This window comes from Phyllostomus discolor, chromosome 1, assembly GCF_004126475.2.
Source record: "Phyllostomus discolor isolate MPI-MPIP mPhyDis1 chromosome 1, mPhyDis1.pri.v3, whole genome shotgun sequence".
NCBI classification, from domain to species: Eukaryota; Metazoa; Chordata; class Mammalia; order Chiroptera; family Phyllostomidae; genus Phyllostomus; species Phyllostomus discolor.
The window spans coordinates 51,960,447-51,981,375 of NC_040903.2; the positions used below are offsets into that span (position 1 = coordinate 51,960,447).

The following is a 20,929-nucleotide window of genomic DNA, read 5'->3' on the forward strand; positions in this document are numbered from 1 at the left end:
GCCTCCTTCTGTGTCCTCTCAGCAAACTTTGATTATATTTCAACTAGCAGTAGGAAAGAGATCATCCAAATTAAAAAGAAAAATCTCTCAGCAGGTGGTTAGGGTGCAGGTTCTCGAGTCAGGCAGGCCTGCTTTGGGATGGCAACTCCACCACTTATTGGTCTGTGACCTTGAACAAGTTCCTTAGCCTCTCTATATTTCACCAGTAACATAATTAGAGACTATATGAAGAACTTATGTTAGTGTTTAGTACAGCGTTCTCAAACAAATGGTAGCTATTATAATAATTATTATTGCAGCTATCATTTATACCAAATTGCCCTGGATTACCATTTATAGCACAGTGCCTCACACATGGAAGGCATTCAATGTCTGTTTATTTCTTAGTGGATGCTTGGCTGGCATAGAATGCTTCGAATGCAATATTTCCAAGAAGGGCTTCTTCTCCTTTGGCTTTCTCAAGGGTACACAGAGTATAGGGAAGGTGGCAAAACTGCATAAATCCTGCATAAATTCTGCTGATAATTCCATAGTGCTATTTCTCACAATTTATTGATATTATTTTTTCTCATCTATGTGAATAGGGAATATGCATATAAATAGTATGCTGGTCTTAGGTCACCTTTTTTTCCTGTACCCAGGTGGGACAAAGTAATGTTTCAAGTCAATAACAGACCAGGCCAGTATTTTTACTTAGCATTTTCCATCATAATTCCACTTGATATTTTCAAGCTGGGTTTGGGGAGAAAAGCTGGGGCAGTGTTAATGAGAAAGTGTCAGCCCACTGAGACAAGAGTAGAATCAACAAGAGTTCTGTCATACAAATATGACCCCAATGACCTTTGATAATGGGGTAGGCCCCAAAAGCAAGGGTCTGGATATTATGTGTGTACATGTATGTGTGCGGGGGTGGTGGTGCTGTTAACAAAACAGTTATCTAATATTTAATCAAGTGTGTTGTGTCTGCACATTCAGGCCATTCATGTGGTTCTGTTGGTTTCGGCCTTTATAGACAAGCTGAGAGGCAAGACTGGAATAACAGTGAGTTTTGTTAAGTTTGTTGTTTCTTGTTCCTATAGGCCATCTACCTATTTCTGAAGTAATGAATTTTATAAACCTAATAAAAGGTATTCTTCAGATATTAATTGTTCATACTTCATTTACTTTGTGTAGGTTTGGGGAGCCGGCATTGCATATTTTTATTTGCTTACAGGGGGACACAGATTGAATGGCCACTGGTTAAAGCATATTTGTTAAATCACATTACAACCCTTTGGAGCTTATAAAGCCTGTTGATAGAGCATTCTAGCCTGTAAGGAATGTTAGGATGGGTAGAGTTCTTGTCTTTGTACCTCAGACTGCATTTCTGACCCACTTGAACTCTGAACTGTGGACCCAATATAGTAAACTTCAGCCTAGGCTGTGCTTCACTGGTAGTGAGAATTCAGGAATCTAAATTTAAGGGATATCTTTTCCTACCTCTGGTTATTTAATATTTACAGAATAGTGCTAATAACATTGATTTTAAAATTCTTTGTCTTCAGTAGATATAGGAGGCCACTCACAGAATACTACCTCAAAAACCATTATGAACAAGGATAAGAAGTTGAAAATAGCTGACTGAATAGCAAACTAAGATTCCATGTTCCTTTAACCATTAAGAGACAAGCACTAACTGCCTGTTACCTGCCTGGTACCTGCATGTCATTGTGTCAGGCATTTTGAGGAAAGAGATGATGGGAGAAATGACATAAACTCTAATGAGTGTAACAGTTGATGTTCTAGGGGGCTAACTTACTCAGTCAAAATAATACGTGTTATTTTATGTTACATAAAAGGACAGTGGATCTAGGATGAGGCCTGAGGAAATACTTTACTCTTCCCATAAAATCCTGTGTTGATAGGATTATAGCAAAAACTAGGGCCCAAGATGTTTGCTATAGGAACTCCAGATCTGCTTCAGATGGGGAAAGAATGGAAAATTATGCCAAATACATGTATGAAGAGATTTATAAAGACTTTCAAACTAATAACATCTCCTACATACAAATATCAATAGATAGTGGGTTCCATTACAGTGCTTGAGTTTGAGTATTTTTAGTAAAAATTTGTTTGCCTCAGTTCTAAGGAGAACTTCTTTGAAATTCAGTTCGTGATAGATATCTGCACGTACTGCATTCAGAACTCAAAGACAGGGTTCTCTGCTTTGCAGAGTTCTGTTCATCATCTTGTTCTTAAAACCAGAAGTCAACCTCTATATTTCTCCTTCCTCATCCAGGCTTGATTTGACAGATAGGTGTCAGTGACTCAGCATTTTAATTTCATTAGCTGATGTTTACCATACCAGGCTCTGCCTTCTGCCTTCACTGGATTATAAATGACTTCCCCTAGGGCACGTGGTTCACTCTCTCCCCTGCTCTAATTATGCACCAGGACACTACTGCAGCTACTGTATCAGTGGCCAAAATAGTAGTGGTATAGACAAGATGGAAGTTGACTTCTGTCCTAGGCCATAGCAGTCTAAGGTGGCTCTTCCAGCTTTCTCTTACCACATGTGTATTCCAGCCAGTAAGAGGGGCCTGCCTTTCCTATAAAGCATATGACTCAGAAATTGCACATATCACTTCCACTCACCTCTCATTGGCCATAATCTTACCATATAGCCACATCTAGCTGCAAGAGAGGCTAAAAAGGGTTCTCTTCAGCTGGTTGGACATATGTCCCACTAAAACCTCCATTATTTTAGAAGAAGAAAATTGACCCCTTAACTTGAAAGTTCCTTTCACCTTGTCACAAAAGCCCTAGAATAAGAATACTTGGCTTAATGTAGTTTGCCTCAGTGACCAAAAGCTAAATACATAGAGAAATATATCCAGTGAAATTATGGGCACTCACACTTAAAAAATTAACGTTATGTTTATCTATAACTATAATAGTTATAGTGACTTGCTTTGCTCAGAATTATTATTATCTTCTGATTATTCCATTCCTGACTTCCAGGGTTGTTGTTTTTGTTTTGGAAGCAGCAGTAGGCCTCAGACTAGTTTGTGGAAAGGGACAATGATAAGAAATAATATGGTCTCTAATGGGTGTAACAGGAGATGTTTCTTCATCTTTGTGGGTCACTGAGAGCCTTAAATATTAAGTCCCAGGGTACTTCTCATAGAATTGGTGCTGTCTCTCCAGAACAAGCCATGATATCAATCATTCTCAATGGGCTACGATTTACAACACTACGCTTACAATGCCCCCTGTTTGCTAAGGAAAACTTCCGTTTGGTGAGAAAAATTCTCCAGGGCTAAAAGGAGCTGAAGATTAATTTGTAAAAAGGGGCACCTCTATTTCTTTTATTCCCACAGATGCCTCCCGACTTTGAAATAAAACAGCTCCATATTTTGTTGATCCTGACTTCATCAGTTCCTTTCTTTTATCTGTTGTTTATGCAGTTACTTCCACCTAACTCCTCCGGTTTCCCCTTCACTCACCCAGAAATATAGAAGGCATAGAGAACCTTGTTTACATTTTTAGCCACCCTTCCATTTAATAACACTGCTGTCCTTCAAGGTGGCTTATCTCTCTGTTTCCTTCTGGTTAAATCAAATAATGTGTTACAGTTGCATTTCTTTTGATTGAGAACAATTTTACCTGTCACCCAAATTCTTTTGAGAAAGGCAGGTCAGCACAGCTACAGTGGTCATGGGCAGCTCCTAATCTGAAACAAGTCCATCTGCTTGTGTATCCTATGTAGTTTGCGGAGGTCATGACAATTTACTGGGTTGTTCTGACTTGGCGTGATCTGGGTTACAATGCTTTGCTGAGTTGAAATAGTGCTTGTTTCTGCCTGGTCTGTTGCCTCGCCAGTAACACCAATGAGAGTTGTATAGGAGAGCCTGGTAGCTGAATTCAATGTCATCCTTTAATGTTACCCATTTCCCAATATCTCTGCTTTTGTCTCTGCCATCATTGTCTTGTCCTCTTTCAATAGTCTGTTTTGGATCTGCCATTACTTGATTGAAATCCTAAAATCCCTTTTTACAGGTACTGTTATCCTGTGCACCGTCTTGGGGGTAACATTCTTATTGTCAAATACATCAAAATAGTCTGTGTTAATTCATTCTCCAGAGTATCTCTTATAAATTACAAAGTCCTCTAGTTATAACATTGTGGGACTGGGGAAGTAAGTTCGTCTCGAGTTTTCACAACACAATATTTAATAGCTGCAAAGGCAAGAAAGACAAAGCTGCCAGGACTTCCCTGGCAAGTCCCAAGACACACATTTTTTAACATTTGCATTCTTATTTACATACATTTGTATGCTCCATTCAAAAGGTTCTGACTCCAATTATGTAAAATAACACGCACAACTTCTCTTGATTTGAGGGTGGATAACCACATATTCCAGGTTTGCTTGCCTGCCTGCTGCCCTGGGGCTTCTCGGGCTTCTTCCTCTATGTTCCAAAAAGTTTCTCTCTTTTATTACTCCAATAATCATAATCATTAATTAAAAAGTTATTGTTTAGTTAGTTGTAAGACTGGAGTCGGCTCCAAAATAACCTCTTTTTCCTATTATGAGTCCACTTTGGAATCCTCTGTTTTCTAGCCAGAGGTTTTCACAGCACCTTCCCTGCCCGCATAGCAAGGAAACACTGGTTCCTGGTTTGGTCTGGGGCACCATAATTTGGGCGATAGAAATCACATCTGGGTCTAGCATATAGCCTTTCACTCAACAGAAAGTTTCTTGACAGTGAGAAAGAGAGTTTGAATTCTGGGCAGATTAATTACAGGTTTCAATTACCATCCCCCCTCAACACTGCCTCCTATTGACCCCTATAATTAAAGCTTGACTTTGCTTACATTTTCAGCATTATTTTTCTTCTCCGGATGGGCAGATAACAGCTTACTGCAAAGTGAGTTCATTAGAGCATTTTATAGCAAGAGTATTAAGCCCAGAGACCAGAGCTGTGGTGGAGGAGAGAGAGCAAGAATATCCTTTGGGAGAAATCTCATTCAACCCAAGGCAGTCCTGGGGGCATTGCACAGACACCTACCTGCTCCCTCTGCACTAGCAGGGGAGGGCTGAGGATCCCACAGTGCACTATCCCTAAACAAAGATGATCATACTGCACTTGATTGTCTCCTGCTCTCTGAAAAGTCACTCCCTGCCATTCTTATACCACAGTTAGTGTTTCTGACCATGTCTAGGAAAACTCGAAGTAAACTCAGGATTCTCCATTGGATTGAAACAAAATATAGTCAAAAGAGACCCTCTGGGGTTCATTGATGTCGGACCCCAGCCTTTGAAATGGCTGTTTTCTGTCCTCACAAAGTGGTGGTCTATTTAGAATCTACATAAACAAGATCAGAATAGATGGAGTTGGAGGGGACAGAAGGTGGGGGGAGGGGGGGACAAGATAGTGATTGCTGGAGCAGTTGCCAAGACACTCTGTGACGTTCAGGGTGTGTTTTGTTTTAGTCTTTGGGCCAAATGAAACTCCTGTCACTTGAACCGAAGTCAGCAGAGGGAAAGTGCAGACCTCACAGAAACTCAGTCCCAAGAAGCTTGGGGCTCTTCCCTGCTGTGCCTGCAAAGCCTCAGCAGTGCTGACAGCATAGCCCGGAGGCTTCCTGTTCTGCTGGATTTCACACTCAGCAGACAGCTGCCTCGCAGAACTTGTCACCAAGGCAAGGTTACCAGGAATTGCAGGGAAAATAGGTTCATTTTCTTTGAAAAACTGCAAAAATGCTGGTGCTGCCCACATACAAAAGCTCTACTGGAAGAATTGTTTGTTTTTGACTTGTCCCGACAGTGACTTTGCTTTATCCTTGTTACTGGATTGTGTGTTTGGTCTCGAGATGCAAGGCTGTAACAAAGGACAGGATAGTGGCGGGTGTTCCAGGGACACTGTGGTCCTTTTGTTCAGGTGTGCTTGGACAGCATCCTCGATATACTCACCAGAGTTTTACTTCCCTTCCTGGCATACGACACTGCCTTGCATAGTTCTTATCTCTTGAGACAAGCAAATTGAGGATGTGTTTCCTCTAAGCTCACTATGTGTACTGCTTTTCATTTATTCATTTATTAAATTTGTTTGCATAATTTGTTGAGTTCTTGATACATGGAACAAAATTAGTTTAAAAGAATCCTTGTTCTTATGAATTTATTAACATATTGAATTAGTTCATCCTCATAACAATTCCATGAGGCAGGTACTATTATGATGCCCTTTTTTACAGGTGACTTGCTCAAAGTCACATGGCCAGTGAATGATAGGAACTGGGATTTGAACCCAGGCAGGCTGGCTCCAGAGAGCCCACACTCTTATAACCTGGCTCTACACTTCATGCTGGGACTCAGGGCTGTGATTTCAGGTTCAGGACAGTAACAGTTCAGTCAAAAACCTGTAATTTCTCTTCTAGAGCAAAGTCTTTCTCCCACAAAACAGTTTAAATAAATATGTTTGAAAGAGATAGTATTGTGGCTGAATTTCATACTAATATTTTGAAAGGAGTCCGAATATACCGCCCCAAAATATGCCTCGTTGGCATAAGGATTATTTTGAGATGAAGATGAAACAGCACGCAAATCACATTGACCAGCTTCAAAATGGTTCTGTTCCCTTAGAGAAGACTGGTGGTTAATTCAATCTGAGTTATTTTACAGAGACAGCACTATGTGTATGCCACCCTTGGGATGAACTGAAACCAAAAATCTTCGGTCTACAGAAAAGTAATGTCAGTGTGGCCACCGGAGCCCTCTGTGAAGCAAGAGCTCCTTCAGTGAGGAAAATCCAGTGCCTGGATCAAATATGGACAAATCAAAAAACTGACCAAACTCCATCATATTGGGATTCCTTTGTGTTTTCTCTTGTCCTTGTACTGTAATTGGCCAGGTTGCAAAACCCTCCAATCGAAACTTACTCCACTAGCATTACCTCATGTCAACCTATTCTCCACAACCCTTGAAACCCGTCCTGATCCCAGATGGGGGTGGGGGGACAAACTTGAGTGGTGCCTTTTCTGTCCTGTGAGTGAACTCAGCAACAAATAAATCACTCTTTCTTTTCACCAAGGTCAATGTCATAGTTTTGGTTCCCATGTGCATAGGGCAGGGAGTCCTTGCTGGGTAACGAGGGACTTGAGAAACAGCAGACACAGGAAAAGCTCTGTGCTCTCCCTCATTATGTCTCAAAGCAGGGTATACCTTTCCCTTTGTAAAGGGGTCTTCCTTTCCTGTACCAGGAGAAGAAGGACTCTGGACCACCAGGGATGACCCATCAACAGAAAACGCACCAACTTGAGTCTGCATAACAAACCTTACTAAATAACTCTTGTCTTCCATTAATTTTCCCCCTATATTCACCTTCTCATAATTAAATGTGCTGAGAAGCCCCAAACCTTTTTTCTTTCTCTTGTTACTTCTCCAAAGTTCATCCCTCTTTGCTAAAATGGTGTATAAATCTCAAATATAACCCTTTCTTTGGATTTTGACTCCTTTTCTATAAAGCCCTCCTTATTCACAGCAATAAACCTTTTTGCCTGTTTAGCATCTTTTTGGTTTTCAGTTTAATTTGCATTGTCCCAGGTATTGCACCTGAGAGAGTAGAGGAAAAGATTTTTTTTTCTCCTTACAATATAATTGACTAAAAGCACCCTCTTTCCTCCTAACAAGTTCTGACAGACAAAGGAAGGAGAATCCAATTGTTGAGAAACCAGAACATTGCAGGAATTAGGGAGAACATCCTCAGGATGAAAATGGAGGCAAAAGCAGAGATAAGGGAATCCCAGATCAACATCTTCTCAGCTCAACATTTTGCCTAGGGCAAGTGCCGTAAGGGCCAACCAACTAATTCAAAATTTAAAATTTACTAGCCAATTTTATGGGATCCATTTGATTATTTCCCCCAAATAGCTCAACACAAAAAGAAATAATATGTAGTAGGCTGAAATCATACTGTGCAGCAAGAAACAGATTCATTCTTACTTTGCCAATTGGCTTCTCAATCAGAGGGCTTGTAAAGCAGACTGGAGTTATGCTGCTGTACACTGAAGTTTTCCATTGCTGTTCCTATAAGAAAGGAAACAGAGATTTCAGAGACTTGGCTGGCTTTCCTGCTGCATGGAGCCATTTCCTCCTTTCTCACAATAGTGCCTCAAGCACTTATACTGAAGAGTTGCCACTTGAAATACTTGAGTCAGCATTTTTGCACAGGCACCTTCAGTTTTCAGCTTGTGCAAACTCATTTAACCTTGTGCAGGGATATAAAACAAAACCACTTATGACATTTTGAAGAAATTCATATGCACATGTTGACATAAATGCAGAATATTTTCAGTCTAATTTGTTAAGGTATCTTCACAGAACATAGAGTGTACTATGTGAATCTTTTTTTTCTTTAAATAACTTTACTAATATCTCATTGCATAAAAACACTGACTACAGTTAACTTCCGGTTTTCAAATCTTTGGAGTTATATGGAATCCTATTCAAAAATTCTCTGCTTGCTTTTCAGAACCCGAATCTGAATTTCAGAATCTGAAAAATAGGGCCTTTTTCCTCTTTGGGAACTTTATCTCCAACTTGATCCTAGAATTTAATCTAAAGCTCAAGCTATATCTGGTCAATGTGTGTTTCTTGAACAGACTCCAGTCTGTGTTCCACCCATCCCCCCGATGTCCCTAGTTTTTAAAATACGCTTTCTGCACTATCTGCCTATGGTTTCTTACTTGTGCTATAAAGCCCAGCTCAGATTCTCTAAGAAATATTCTGCTATTTTCCTCAACTTCTGACTGGAGTTGGAATAATTTTCTTTCTAGCACAGGATCCAGGTACTATTATTAGAGTATTTGTCACTCTCTGCTAGGAATGTGAGCAACTGAGGGTAGGACTTATGTCTTAGTTACCTTTGTATCCTTCACAATCCAACATATGTCTTACACATTGCTATGGTCTGAATATTTGTGTCCCCAGAAAGTCTGCAAGTTGAAACCCATCCCCTAAATGATGGCTTTGGGAGGTAAGTCCTTCAGGAAGTGGTAGGTCATGATGGCAGAGCCCTGAGGAGTGAGATTAATGTCTTTACGAAAGAGGCCCCAGAGAACTTGCCTTTCCCATGTGAGGACACAATGAGAAGTCTGAGACCTGGAAAAGACTCCTCGCCTGATCAAGCCAGCACCCTGATCTCAGACTTCCAGCCTGCAGAACTGTAAGAAATATATAAATTTCTGTTGTTTATAAGCCACCCAGTCTGGGGTACTTTGTCACAGCAGCCTGAAAAAACTAAGACGCACCTGTAGGTGCTTTCTGTTAGAAGACTCTTCCCTTTTGTCCACTGAATCTTTCTTTACGTGGTCACCAATTTCCGAACATTTTACCAGATCCACCTCTCATTCTCGCTACACACATTTCACTCCCTCTCAGTCTTGTTAGAATACACATTAAGAGGCTTGTTATTGAAAAAAAAAGAGTGACTGTAGGTACCAGTAACCCTATAAAATGAAAATGACCTTTAAAAATGAATCTGCTAGTATTGACCCATCCCCACCTCCCGCTGTCCATTAATTGGCCATGTTTTTTGAGTGAAAGGATGACTTTTCCGTCTTCTTAGCAAAAGACTGGAGAACGACCCTCTGGAATCTCTCCCCCTGCTGTTACTAATTACCTTACCCTGGGCAAATTACTTGTGCTTTCGACCAGGGTGGCCCTGCCTGTAAATGTGGTTTGGGTTATTTACACACATCTCACAAGGTATTCTGAAACTAATTGTGAAGATATCGGTGGCCTAGAAAGGCAAAGTATAATTTCTGTGGAAGAGACCCTGCAGTTCACCTTCAGGAGAAGCCATTCAAACCTCTGACCCCTTCTTCTGGTCTGAGAACAGGGGTATGGCTGGCTTCTGAGCCATGTGAGCTTCTGTCCTTCAGGGGTTAAACTGAGCCGAGTAATTCATTTCGCAGGTCATGTTCCAGCCATCAAAGCTTAATTACCATCAAATCCCACTAGCTCAGGTCCCTAATATATTAGTGAATACATGATTTAAAGTTCCAAAGGATCCAGTTACCAAAACCCTCCTTTCCAAGATAAAAAGACATTGAATGGCACCAGGGTAGAAGGCCGAAATAGATCAATTTGACATTGCAACATTTTTTTTTAATGAAAATAACAGTTTCTGTTTTGATGATTAGGACACATAGAATCATGTGTCCTTCCTGTTTCAAGGAAGTCAATCTGCAGATGCAGTAGATGAATCTGAAGAACTCTGCCCTTTACTCAGAGACTGGCCTGGTTGCTATGGCAACATGTAACTAGTTTTCTTAGGTTGTTGTGTGGCCTGATTTTCTTTAGACTAAAGATTGTCCTGATACGTTTGCACTGGTGCTGTTAAGACTAAAACAGCCCGGCAATTGCAAAATATAGATTTCTCACCTAGAAACTATTTTTTTTTGGTGAGAAAATATGTGATGATTCTGGGCCATACATAAAAGTCAGTATCTGAAAAAATGGGTTCAAATGCAAAACACAAAGTAGTGAGGGGTATACAATTATGACTAAATCAGGTTTCCCTTTCCCCATTTCCTCTCCTTACTTTTTAGCCTTTTCACACAAGGTTTTATTGCTGTTGTTAGGATGGTTGAGTGGCTGGGTCCACATCTAACTCACCATTTGCTAAATGTGGGAATGGGGCCACTGAGGAAGGACTTGGACAAAGTGGAATAACAGAGAATTAGAGAAACAGCAAGTCAGCCATCCTGAGAGGCTAAGAACTGCTCAAAGATCTCACAAAGAAAGTACCTGTTGCTTTTCTAAGACTGGACGCCTAAAAGGAGACCAAAGAAGTGGTTAAAGCCTTGAACAGTAATTACAACCTTCAATGTTTATTCTGGTACCTGAAATATAAGAGCAACTCCTGGCGTAAAAGGATACTCTAGGATTTTGATGAGGAAGAAGGGCTGTGGGGATCGTCTGGCTGGCTCAGCTAGTTGAGCAGTGGGAGCCACCCAGGGGATGACTGCATGAGGGTGCATCACTGGGCAGCTCATGTGTTCCTAATAATTCTGAAGGAAAGGATACGTTTTCCCTTAGAAATATATACTCCATAGAAAACATGGACCTTGGTGTCTATCAACTGCCCACCTTTCCTCTCCATATCTGGGAACAATGTGTTCTGTTTTGAAATGGGTGCAGATTCTACCTTAAAGATGGTCATCCCTCTGTCCAACCTCAGCCTGCCACCTGTTATTTCTCCAGAATAAAAATAACTGCACTTTGCATCTCTAAAGACTGATTTTCAAGAACTGCTAACACAGCACATTAGTTGCCCCTCGCAAAAGCCACAAGCTGCTACTGGGGACCTAGAATGTTGAAGGAGCTGTGATACTTCACACATTTAGTGGGAACCGACGAAGAAGAAAGTTCCAGAACACGAAAGTGATATAGATTGTTGCCTGTTGCTGTGGTCCCTGTTCTCTCTGAAGCTGACCAGCAGGGTTTGAGGTTTGCCCCGCCCATCCCAGCTGGAGTTCATTCCTTGCAAGGGTCAAGCACACAGACACAGAGGTGAGGTGGCCTTGGGAAGGGAGGAGAACTGGGTGGAGGGCCATTAAATGGTGACTCACTCAGGCTTGGCCAGACTTCCTTTTTCCACACTCCAGTACAATTTTGGCAAACTTAAGTAAACTGCATACTGCTAAGCTTTCCTATTTCCTTTCCTTTCAGGTTATTATCACAGACCTGCACCAGCTCTGGGATGAATATGCAAATCCCCTCCCCTCAACACGTGGGAGCAGAGAGCAGGTCGCAGGGGAGAGCATAGGTACTTACAAGCACTCCAGTTTTTAAGTTCTCTGGGCAGAATCCTGTGAGAGCCTGACCCGCTCCTATGTTCCTCAGCAACCTCCCGCAGTACCTATTTCCCTTAAATGATCCGCTAAATATTTGCATTTAAATATCCATTTCTTGGATGTTTTACATGCTGATTTTTAAAATGTCCCTTGTGCTTTTCCCTTCCTTCCCTATGTTTTATGAATCTTCAGTACCACCTGCACCTACCACAAGGCTACCATTATAAAGTACATTAAACAAGTGCTTTCGAAACAACTCGACATTAACAAGACTTCTGACAGACAGAGGCACATTTCCTTCATGTATTCTCTTGTCTCTGGGTTTCCTGCCACTTTTACCCAAACGTATGTATATTTAGCTACAACACCACCTCGTACCACACTCATACATTTTCCACTGAACACCATGTGACATAGTTTTGTGTTGTTACATAATCTTCAGATTTGTCATATTGAGTGACTACATAATGTTCCCTCAACAGGATAGAGTATAATGTATTTGATATCTTGATGGATAGCTGGATTGTTTCCTTGTTTTCTAATTTTTTTGAAATTTTAAAAGCCATTTGAATTTTTAAAGATTTTATTTACTTATTTTTTAGAGAGGTAGGAAGAGAAGAAAGAGAGGGAGAGAAACACTGATGTGAAAGAGAAACATCAATCAGTTGCCTCTCATTATTACAAAGACTGGGGACCTAACCCCCAACCTAAGTATGTGCCCTGACCGAGAATCGAACCGGCAACATTTTGCTTTGTGGGACAAAGTACACTTGAGCGATACTGGTCAAGGCTAAAGACAGTTTTATTGATCCAATTCTCATACCATACAATTCACCCATTTGAAGTACTAACAATTCAGTGTTTCTTAGTATACTCACAGGGTTGTGTGGCCATCACTACACTGGAATTTTTTAATATTTTTATACTCTGTCAAAAGAAACCCTTTACCAATTCACCACTCCTCCTCATGTCCCCTTCCCCAATTCTGGGCAACCACTAGTCTACTTTCTACCTGTATATTTTTGCCTATTCAGGACATTTTATATAAATGGAATCATATAATACATGGTCTTTTACGATTTTCACTTGCCTTAATACTTTCGAAATTCATCCATGTTGGAGCATGTATCATTACTTCATCCTTTTTCATTGCCAAAAACATTCCATTGGATGGATATGCCACACTTCACTTATCTATTCATCCATTTGAGTTGTTTCTATCTTTGGGCTATTTTGAGTGAGGCACCTATGAACATTCATGTACAAGCTTTTGTGTATGATACATGTTTTTATTCCTCTTGGTTATACACAGGGGTGAAAATGCTATATCTTAAAGTAACTGTATGTTTCACATTTTGAGGAACTCCCAAACTATTTTTCCCTATAATTAACACCTATGCAAGTACACTTTTTTTGTCTTTTGAATCGTTTCTTTAGAATATATTTCTATCAGTAGGGTTACTGATAGATAATTGACACTTTTATAGCTCATGTTACTTACTATCTAATTATTGCTATTCAAAAGGATTGGGCTGGTTTACATAGCTACCACTTACATGAAGTTACACACACACAGCAAATTTATGAGGAAGATGCCACAATTAACCTCTTATTTATAGATGAAAAACTAAGGGCCACAGAGGTTAAGTAACTCAGTGTCAGATGACCAACCAAAGCAATACAACGCCCTTTTTATGGGCTTCATTGGCTTAAAGTGTCTGTACCCAATATGTCCCTGATTTCAATGAGTAATGGCTGACTATGTCTCTATCCTGTAATTTCTTTGGTTTGTGCCACACTGAAACAATACCCATGGAGTCAGAGGCATGGGATCAAATTCTGGCCCCATAACTTGCTAGCTTTGAGATCTCTAGAAAGCTGCTGAATCTTGCTAAGCCTCAGTTTCCCCAAGGTAAAACAGGTTTATCTAGAGTCTAATCTGGAGGATTTAAATTAAAGTTCAGTTCAGCCAAAGAAACTGACATAATAAGCACTAAAAAATATAATGTTTCATGTTAATGACAAATGTTTTATTGTTATTCTTCCTTGGTGTCACTTCAGAATAAAGTATCAGGCATCTATGAATCTCTATTATAATTTAACAAATAGATTTCCTCCCCTACTGTTAATCAAAAAATATTATCTTCTAAGCACTATCATTTAGCTCTGTGTGAAGTTTACAAGAATTGTTTTGTTTTGTTTTGTTTTTGCTTTTTTAAATTTAATCTTTATTGTATTTTTTTCCCATTACCATTTAGGCCCCTTCTACCCCCTCCTCTCAGCAGTCACCACACTGTTGTCCATGCCCATGAGTCCTTTATCCTTTTTGCTCAATAAAAACATTGATAAGTAATGTAAAGAGTTATACAAATGTTTCAATAAAAATTGTAACAATTATAGATTATAATAATTATATAAAGTACAAATAGATTATTTAGAAGTGTATTACATATATTTGAGTAACTATATTTATTTTTTTAATTTTAATAACCTTCCATTATAAATTATAAATTTTAATTTTACTTAAAAATACATTTAAAGTCTCTAAAATAAGCAAATATTTCAAATATTTTAAAAGAATAATTAATTACAGGTTAATAAAATAAGCATAGGCTCATAAGTGAATGCTTTTAAAATAAGTATATGGCTAGCTCTGAGAAGCATGTAAAGAAAAAGCCCTGGACTACTATTCTGAAAACTTGAATTTGAGAAAGGCTTTGACATTTACTTGATATATGACCTCTTTGAGTTTTCATTTCTTTAGCAGTAAAAAATATAGTATGCAATTTGCTTTTTATTTTAAAGAAGACCCAATAGGGCAATGTGTCTGAAAACACTCAATCAACAATACATGAAAATTATACATCTCTTTGGACCATCAAAACCAAGATGAGGCCAAGTTATACCACACAATGGTTTATCTGCCTGTATGACATGAACCTTAAATTCTCCAGGAGTTCAGAAAATATAGAAAAGAAAATGAAAATGGGAAGTCATCTATTCAAACATGAGAAAATATCACATAGGAATAGCAGTAGTTCTCCACAGTTCTCATATGTCACTAGAGGTCAACTTCACGAACAAAATGATCCCAGAAGTATGGGTTCTAAGAGATACAGATCTAAACTGATCACAATAGAGTTTCAACAGGAGAAAGGGTAGGTGCTGGGATGCTGTAACCTGCATCTCTGTAGATGGGGACAGCAAATTTGGGAAAAGGTATCAATGAGTAAAAGACATGTTATGGGCTGAATTGTGTCCTCCCAAAATTAATGTGTTGAAATCCTAACTTCTAGTACCTCAGAATGTGATTGTATTTAGAAGCAATGTCTCTAAAGAAGTGATTACGTTAAATGAGGTCATTAGGTTGGGCCCTAATCCAAATGACTGGGGTGCTTATTAGAAGAGAAAATGTATACACAGACACACATAGAAGGAAGATCATGTAAAGACACGGGGAGAAGACAGTCATCTATAAGCCAAGGGGAGGGGTCTAAGAAGAAACCAACCCTGTTGACACACTGATCTCAGACTTCCAACCTCCAGAACTGTGAGAAAATAAATGTCTGTTGTTCAAGACACCCAGTCTGTGCTACTTAGTTATGACAGCCCTAGAAAATTAATACAAGGTATCCCAGCCCTTCTGCTACTTTGCTAATCCAGATTTTGGGCATTAGCCTATTTTTCCAGGTTTGTGACAAAACCAGCCTAAATAGTTACCTAACAAAAAAGATGATCAATAAGAGGCAAGAGCTTTTAGTCCCTTAGCATAGATACAGGTTTCCAAATGAATTGGGGAGAAGGTGCTACAGTGACTGGGAACAAAGCAGAAGCAGAAATTTGAATGATTATCATTCTGTACATCAGTACTGAGCAGTCCTGGGGAGACTCAGATGAATAAGAAGGCATCTCACTTTCAAGGAGCTCCCCCCAGGGGGAGAGAGGTAAACCAATACTATTCAAGAGGAAGGGTACACATTAAAGATATCGGTATGCAGAAGATGTAGTGGGCACAGACAGAGGAGGGTCCAGCCCAGCCAAGAGAGGTGTTCCTGTGGCTGGGAGCTTCCAGGAGGAGGGGGTACAGAAGCTAAGTATAGAACAGAACTAAAGTTGGGTAGACAAAAAAGTGGTGTGGGGCCAGGGGGGTACTGAGCACCTGGGAGTATGAAAAGAAGCTTGTGGTGTTTCAGGAAGAGAAAATATCATGAGTGCAAGAGGTACAGAATAAAATGAAATGCTGAATGGTTATGTGAGCCACAAATAACTTAGTGCTGTTAGATCCTACAGAACAAGAAACAGAGGTGGTAGGAGATGGTGCAGGAGAGGTAGGCAGGAAGCACAGGACTCCTTTATCAAAATGTTTCAATAGATGACTTGGCCATTAGGCAGGGGAGAATGCTTTTGAAAGGAGGAAGCTATAAGATAAGGAACTACTTAGGCTGCTGTTGTCACAAACCAGGAGAGATAGGCTAAGACTAAAACCTGGTCCAGAGAAGTAGCAGAATTGTTAGAAAAGGAAAAGACTTAAGAAAGAGGTTGGAATTAAAATAATCAGAACTTAAACATTGCTTGGAAGTGGAGGTTGAGCTAGGAATGATTATTTGTAGGGCTCTAGGAAGCATGGAAGGGGAAATGAGGAGCAGACTCTTGATAGGATTCCAAGAGAGAGAGAAGGATGGTATAAAGATGCAGGTGAGGTACAGGGCGGGAGTGTTTGTTAGCATCACAGAATGCCTAAGGCACCAAAAGACACAAAGGGCACTCACAACTTTGGAGCTCTGATTTTAAACATGTTGGTCTTCGATGTGAATTTGTACAGTAGTCCCACCTTATCCATGGTCTCACTTTCTGTGGTTTCAGTTACCCACAGTTAACTATGGTCCAAAAATATTAACTAGAACATTCCAGAAATAATTGCACACCACTCTGAGTAAGGTAATGAAATCTCGTGCCACCCCTGGTTCATGAATCATCCCTTTGTATTGCCCAGCGTCTCCAAGCTGTACAGATTACCTGTCCATTAGTCACTTAGTAGCCAGCCCAGTTATCAGACTGCCGCCCGTATCAGTGCTTGTGTTCAAGTAAGTCTTATTGTACTTTATGGCCCCAAAGTGCCAGAGTAGCGATGCTGGCAATTCAACTATGCCAAAGAGAAGCTGCCAGGTGCTTCCATTAAATGAAAAGGGGTGGGTGTGTAGGAAAAAACAGTCTATATAGGGTTTGATACTACCCATGATTTCAAGGATCCACTGGGGGACTTGGAACATATGCCCCTCAGATAAGGGGGAGCTACTCTACTTCTTTTTGTCCTTTACCTGCTTTCCTGTCTCAAGTTGAACATTATGCTGCAGCCAAAATTCTCTGCTCTCTCCCATGAATACACTTTACTGATTTACTCCTCAGTCTTTTTCATACCTTTGCCTCCCCTTTTCCCCTGGCCCCACCATCTACCAACTGTGGGATTGTGGGAAAGTTGCTTCACTTTCCAAGCCTTAAACTTCCTCATACAGAATATGATAATGGTAATGTCCACTGAACAAGGTTGTTGTGTAGATTAAATTTTTTAAAACCCACAGGATTTTACAGAAGCAAAAGGAAAGAAGCTCTGATCCAGGCGGAATGATGGAGAGGAGGTGAGGGTAAGGGAAATCAGGAAATGTTTACCAATGTGGAAACTCAGTGCTATCTACTGTCATGAATACCCCTTCCTTGGATGTCTGGAAGATTCTCTATTCTTGCTGTCTTCAGAAAAGCAGTCCACGCTACACCTGAGAAATTGAGAGATTTTTAAAAAATATGTTGAGTAGTGATCTTCCTGCTTTACTCCACTCCCCCATAAACCAAACACTTCAGAGATTTCCTTCTGCTTTTAGATGCAAACTGGAATAAAATAACATCTTGGCTTACAAGGCCCTTCTTGGTCAAGTCTCTTCTTGCCTCTCCTGACTCGTATCACACCATTTTCCTTCTTCTGTTGTCTTGGTAGTTAGATTTTCTTCTGCTACAGAATTTTTACTTATGCCCTTCTCTCCTCCAGAAAAACTCTCCTTTTCCAGGCATCCCACTCAGCCTCCTCACTTCCCTTTCCACACTACTCCAACGCTCCCTCCAGAATGCAGCTTGACTGTAACGTTCACTGGGTTATATTCCCCTCCTTTGGTGTTTTCCCATAATGTATTTCTCCTTTGTAGTCCTTATCAGAGTCATCACTGATTTGGGGATTTTTTGTACATGTATTTGTATGAGTTTTAGAAAAAAAACAGATATCATTTGTCTCCACTCCCCATGACTGTATGTTCTCCACAGGCCAGGGCCTTCTCTATTCTTGCCTATCATCATGTCCCCAGACTTTAGCATAGTACCTGGCATATCACAGGCACTTAACAAATATTTATTAGGTAAATGAAGAAATGGATGAATTCCTAAGACAACTCTTAAAAGACAAGTAATCGATAGTGAATAATATTGTAATAATTATATAAGTATATTGTGTACTAGGCACTCCGTAAGTTATATAAATGTCTAATCACCATGTTGTCTCCTGAAACTGATATAATATTGTATGTTAATTGTAAGTGAAAACAATAACTAAAAAAACAAGTAAGAGAGGGACAGGGAAACAAAATGAGATAGAGATTTCTAGACAGTAAATGAGAGAGAAAATTTCTTTGAATAATTGTATATTGTCTTAAAGGCCATCGGGTCCTAGGAGGGCCAAACCATGAAGGACCTTGATTATGATGAAGAGTTGCAAAACCCAGCAAAATATTTTAGGCAAGGAGCACCTGGACTGGCTTTGTGCTCTGCACAAACCACTCTAGTGTCACGGTGAAGAATGTTATCAGAAGAGTGGGAAGCTGGAGGCCCAGAGAGCAGGCAGGATCCTGAGAGCTGAAATAAGGTGGTGACATTTGGGGATATAGAGAAGAAACTGGATTTAAGAGAATCAATTTATCACCCTCCTACAGAAAATTATTGCCACTATTAGAGTTTTTAATGTATTTATATATGTATTTTGGCTCTTTGTGCTTAGTGAATGCCCTCACTCCATCTTGTATATATATCTTGGTATTAGTTGTATGGTGTCTTTGTGTTCCCAAATAAAAGAAGGGAGTGGAGGTATCTCTAGATTTTGAGTAGAGAATATAAGAGGAAAGGTGTCAATCAAAGGTATAAAAACTTGTACATTGATTGGGGATGCTGAGTCCACCTTATTTTTCAAACTAAGGGTATGCTTTTACTCCATGGCAAACATAGTAAAGTGAAAGATATCTTAATTTTCTCACTTTTAAGTTAAAAAATTGCTCAGAGTTACTTTAATATTTCTAAGAAGTATATAGAGTCATAAAATTTTCAAACAGTATTAACTAGTACCTTAACTAGTCATTCTAAAATTTTCTTGTGCTACTAGAAATTAAGTGAGGTCAGTTGGCAGATCACAAATGGAACCATAATTTATGGGCATAATTCTCCCAGAGAGCAGAGAGGTGGTACAATTTCAAGTGGAAAGGTTAAGGATGTCCCACCCACTGAGTGTATGTACCTGGAATTTGTTTTCTAGGATAAACATCTTCATTCTACAATTAATAGACTCTTCAGGGTGACCACTTCATAAGGTATATAATGTCTAATCGCTAAGCTGTACACCTGAAATAAGTATAATATAGTTTATCAACTATAACTGAAAAATCATTTTAAAACTCTAACAAAAGGAAATTTAAAAAGGCAAAAAATAGCAAACGGCTTACTGTAAAATTTTGGAGGGAGAGATGACATGCAGGTTTTAATTCACAGTAAGGGAGGAAATGGCTGAGGGAAAATAATCTCTTAAAATCATGTTTTGATAGGAAATAGAGCAAAGTGGGGGTACACTAGGTACGTGATACTGCTTCTGCCCCATCACTGGGTTTGGGGGTTCCCAGATCACATGTTCTATGCTGCAGTGACATATGAGCCAAAAGCAGCCCTTCACATTTTAATCTCCACTTTAATAGGGAAAAAAGTAAACATTACCAAAATCAATGTGAATTATACACCATGTAATCTGTATCACTTTAAGTATTTAAGAGTGATTATGAGTCTAATTCTTGGTAATAGGAATGTTGTTATATAAAAGCAGTTACTGACCCACCAATAGAACTCCTCCTGGTGACAGGACAGCCCTCTCTGGGCTGGACTTCAGGACAGGACCAGAGGTGACTCTGGCTTGGACGTGGGCAGGGGAGCATCTGGCGTGGGGCTCATAGCATAGCATGTGTTTATTTACATTTCAATTGTTAAGCCAGCTGAATTTCTTCATTACATGTGAGTCATTATCTAAACTCCATTCAGATCAAAGAAAACAGAATTCAGTGTCAAAAGATCTGCATGTGAGACTTTTTTCTTTTTGATGTCTCAGAAAGAGAGAAAAGGCACTATCACAATACCTTTCTCTTTCCTGCCCTACCCAACTCAGCTTTGTTGGGAACAGCCACACTAGTCAGACACAGTAACTGAAGCATTTTAACTTTGTTTTTAATTTTTGAAGCAGTGCTTCACAGGAGATAAAGCATGTGAGCATGACTCACAAACCAGAACATAGTAGAGGGGATGCATGCCAAATGACATTTTTATCTGAAGTTATATTATGAAAGGTAAAAATAAAAATGCAGATATGTTTTAGGGCATAGAGTCACCTCTGCTCTGCCCTTTGTCTCTTCGTAGATCTGACTTTCTCCCCACACCTCCCATCAGGGCAGTCGGAGCAGCCTGGACCTCTCAGGTCGAGGAGGAGACAGTTTTCTCTATCTCCTTGGGGACAGACAGTCTCCTGCTCAGCACCCTGGAGGCCAATAAAGGTCCCTTCCTGGTGGAACCTCCACTCAGTCATTGCTCTAACAAAAGCCCCTGTCCTGATTTCTAAATAGGTCCCCTCCAACCTCAATCTTGAACTTTATAAAAATGAAATTATACAAAATGTATTCTTTTGGATCTGCACTCTTTTCCTTATTGTTTTTGAGATTCATCACACCATTGTGTATATCATGTAATTGGTTCACTTTCATTGCTGTTTAGTACAGTATTTCATTCTGCAAATATGTAGTAATTT

General features: G+C 39.8%; 1 protein-coding gene across 1 annotated transcript in view; it reads right to left on the minus strand.

Annotated features, from left to right (window-relative positions):
* RASGEF1B (RasGEF domain family member 1B) overlaps positions 1–20,929 on the minus strand; it is a 521,074-nt gene that overhangs the window by 146,380 nt on the left and 353,765 nt on the right. The window contains exon 4 of the mRNA XM_036022574.1: positions 7,982–8,065. Within this exon, the coding sequence (XP_035878467.1) occupies positions 7,982–8,065 (84 nt within the window). The remainder of the gene's footprint in view (positions 1–7,981; positions 8,066–20,929) is intronic.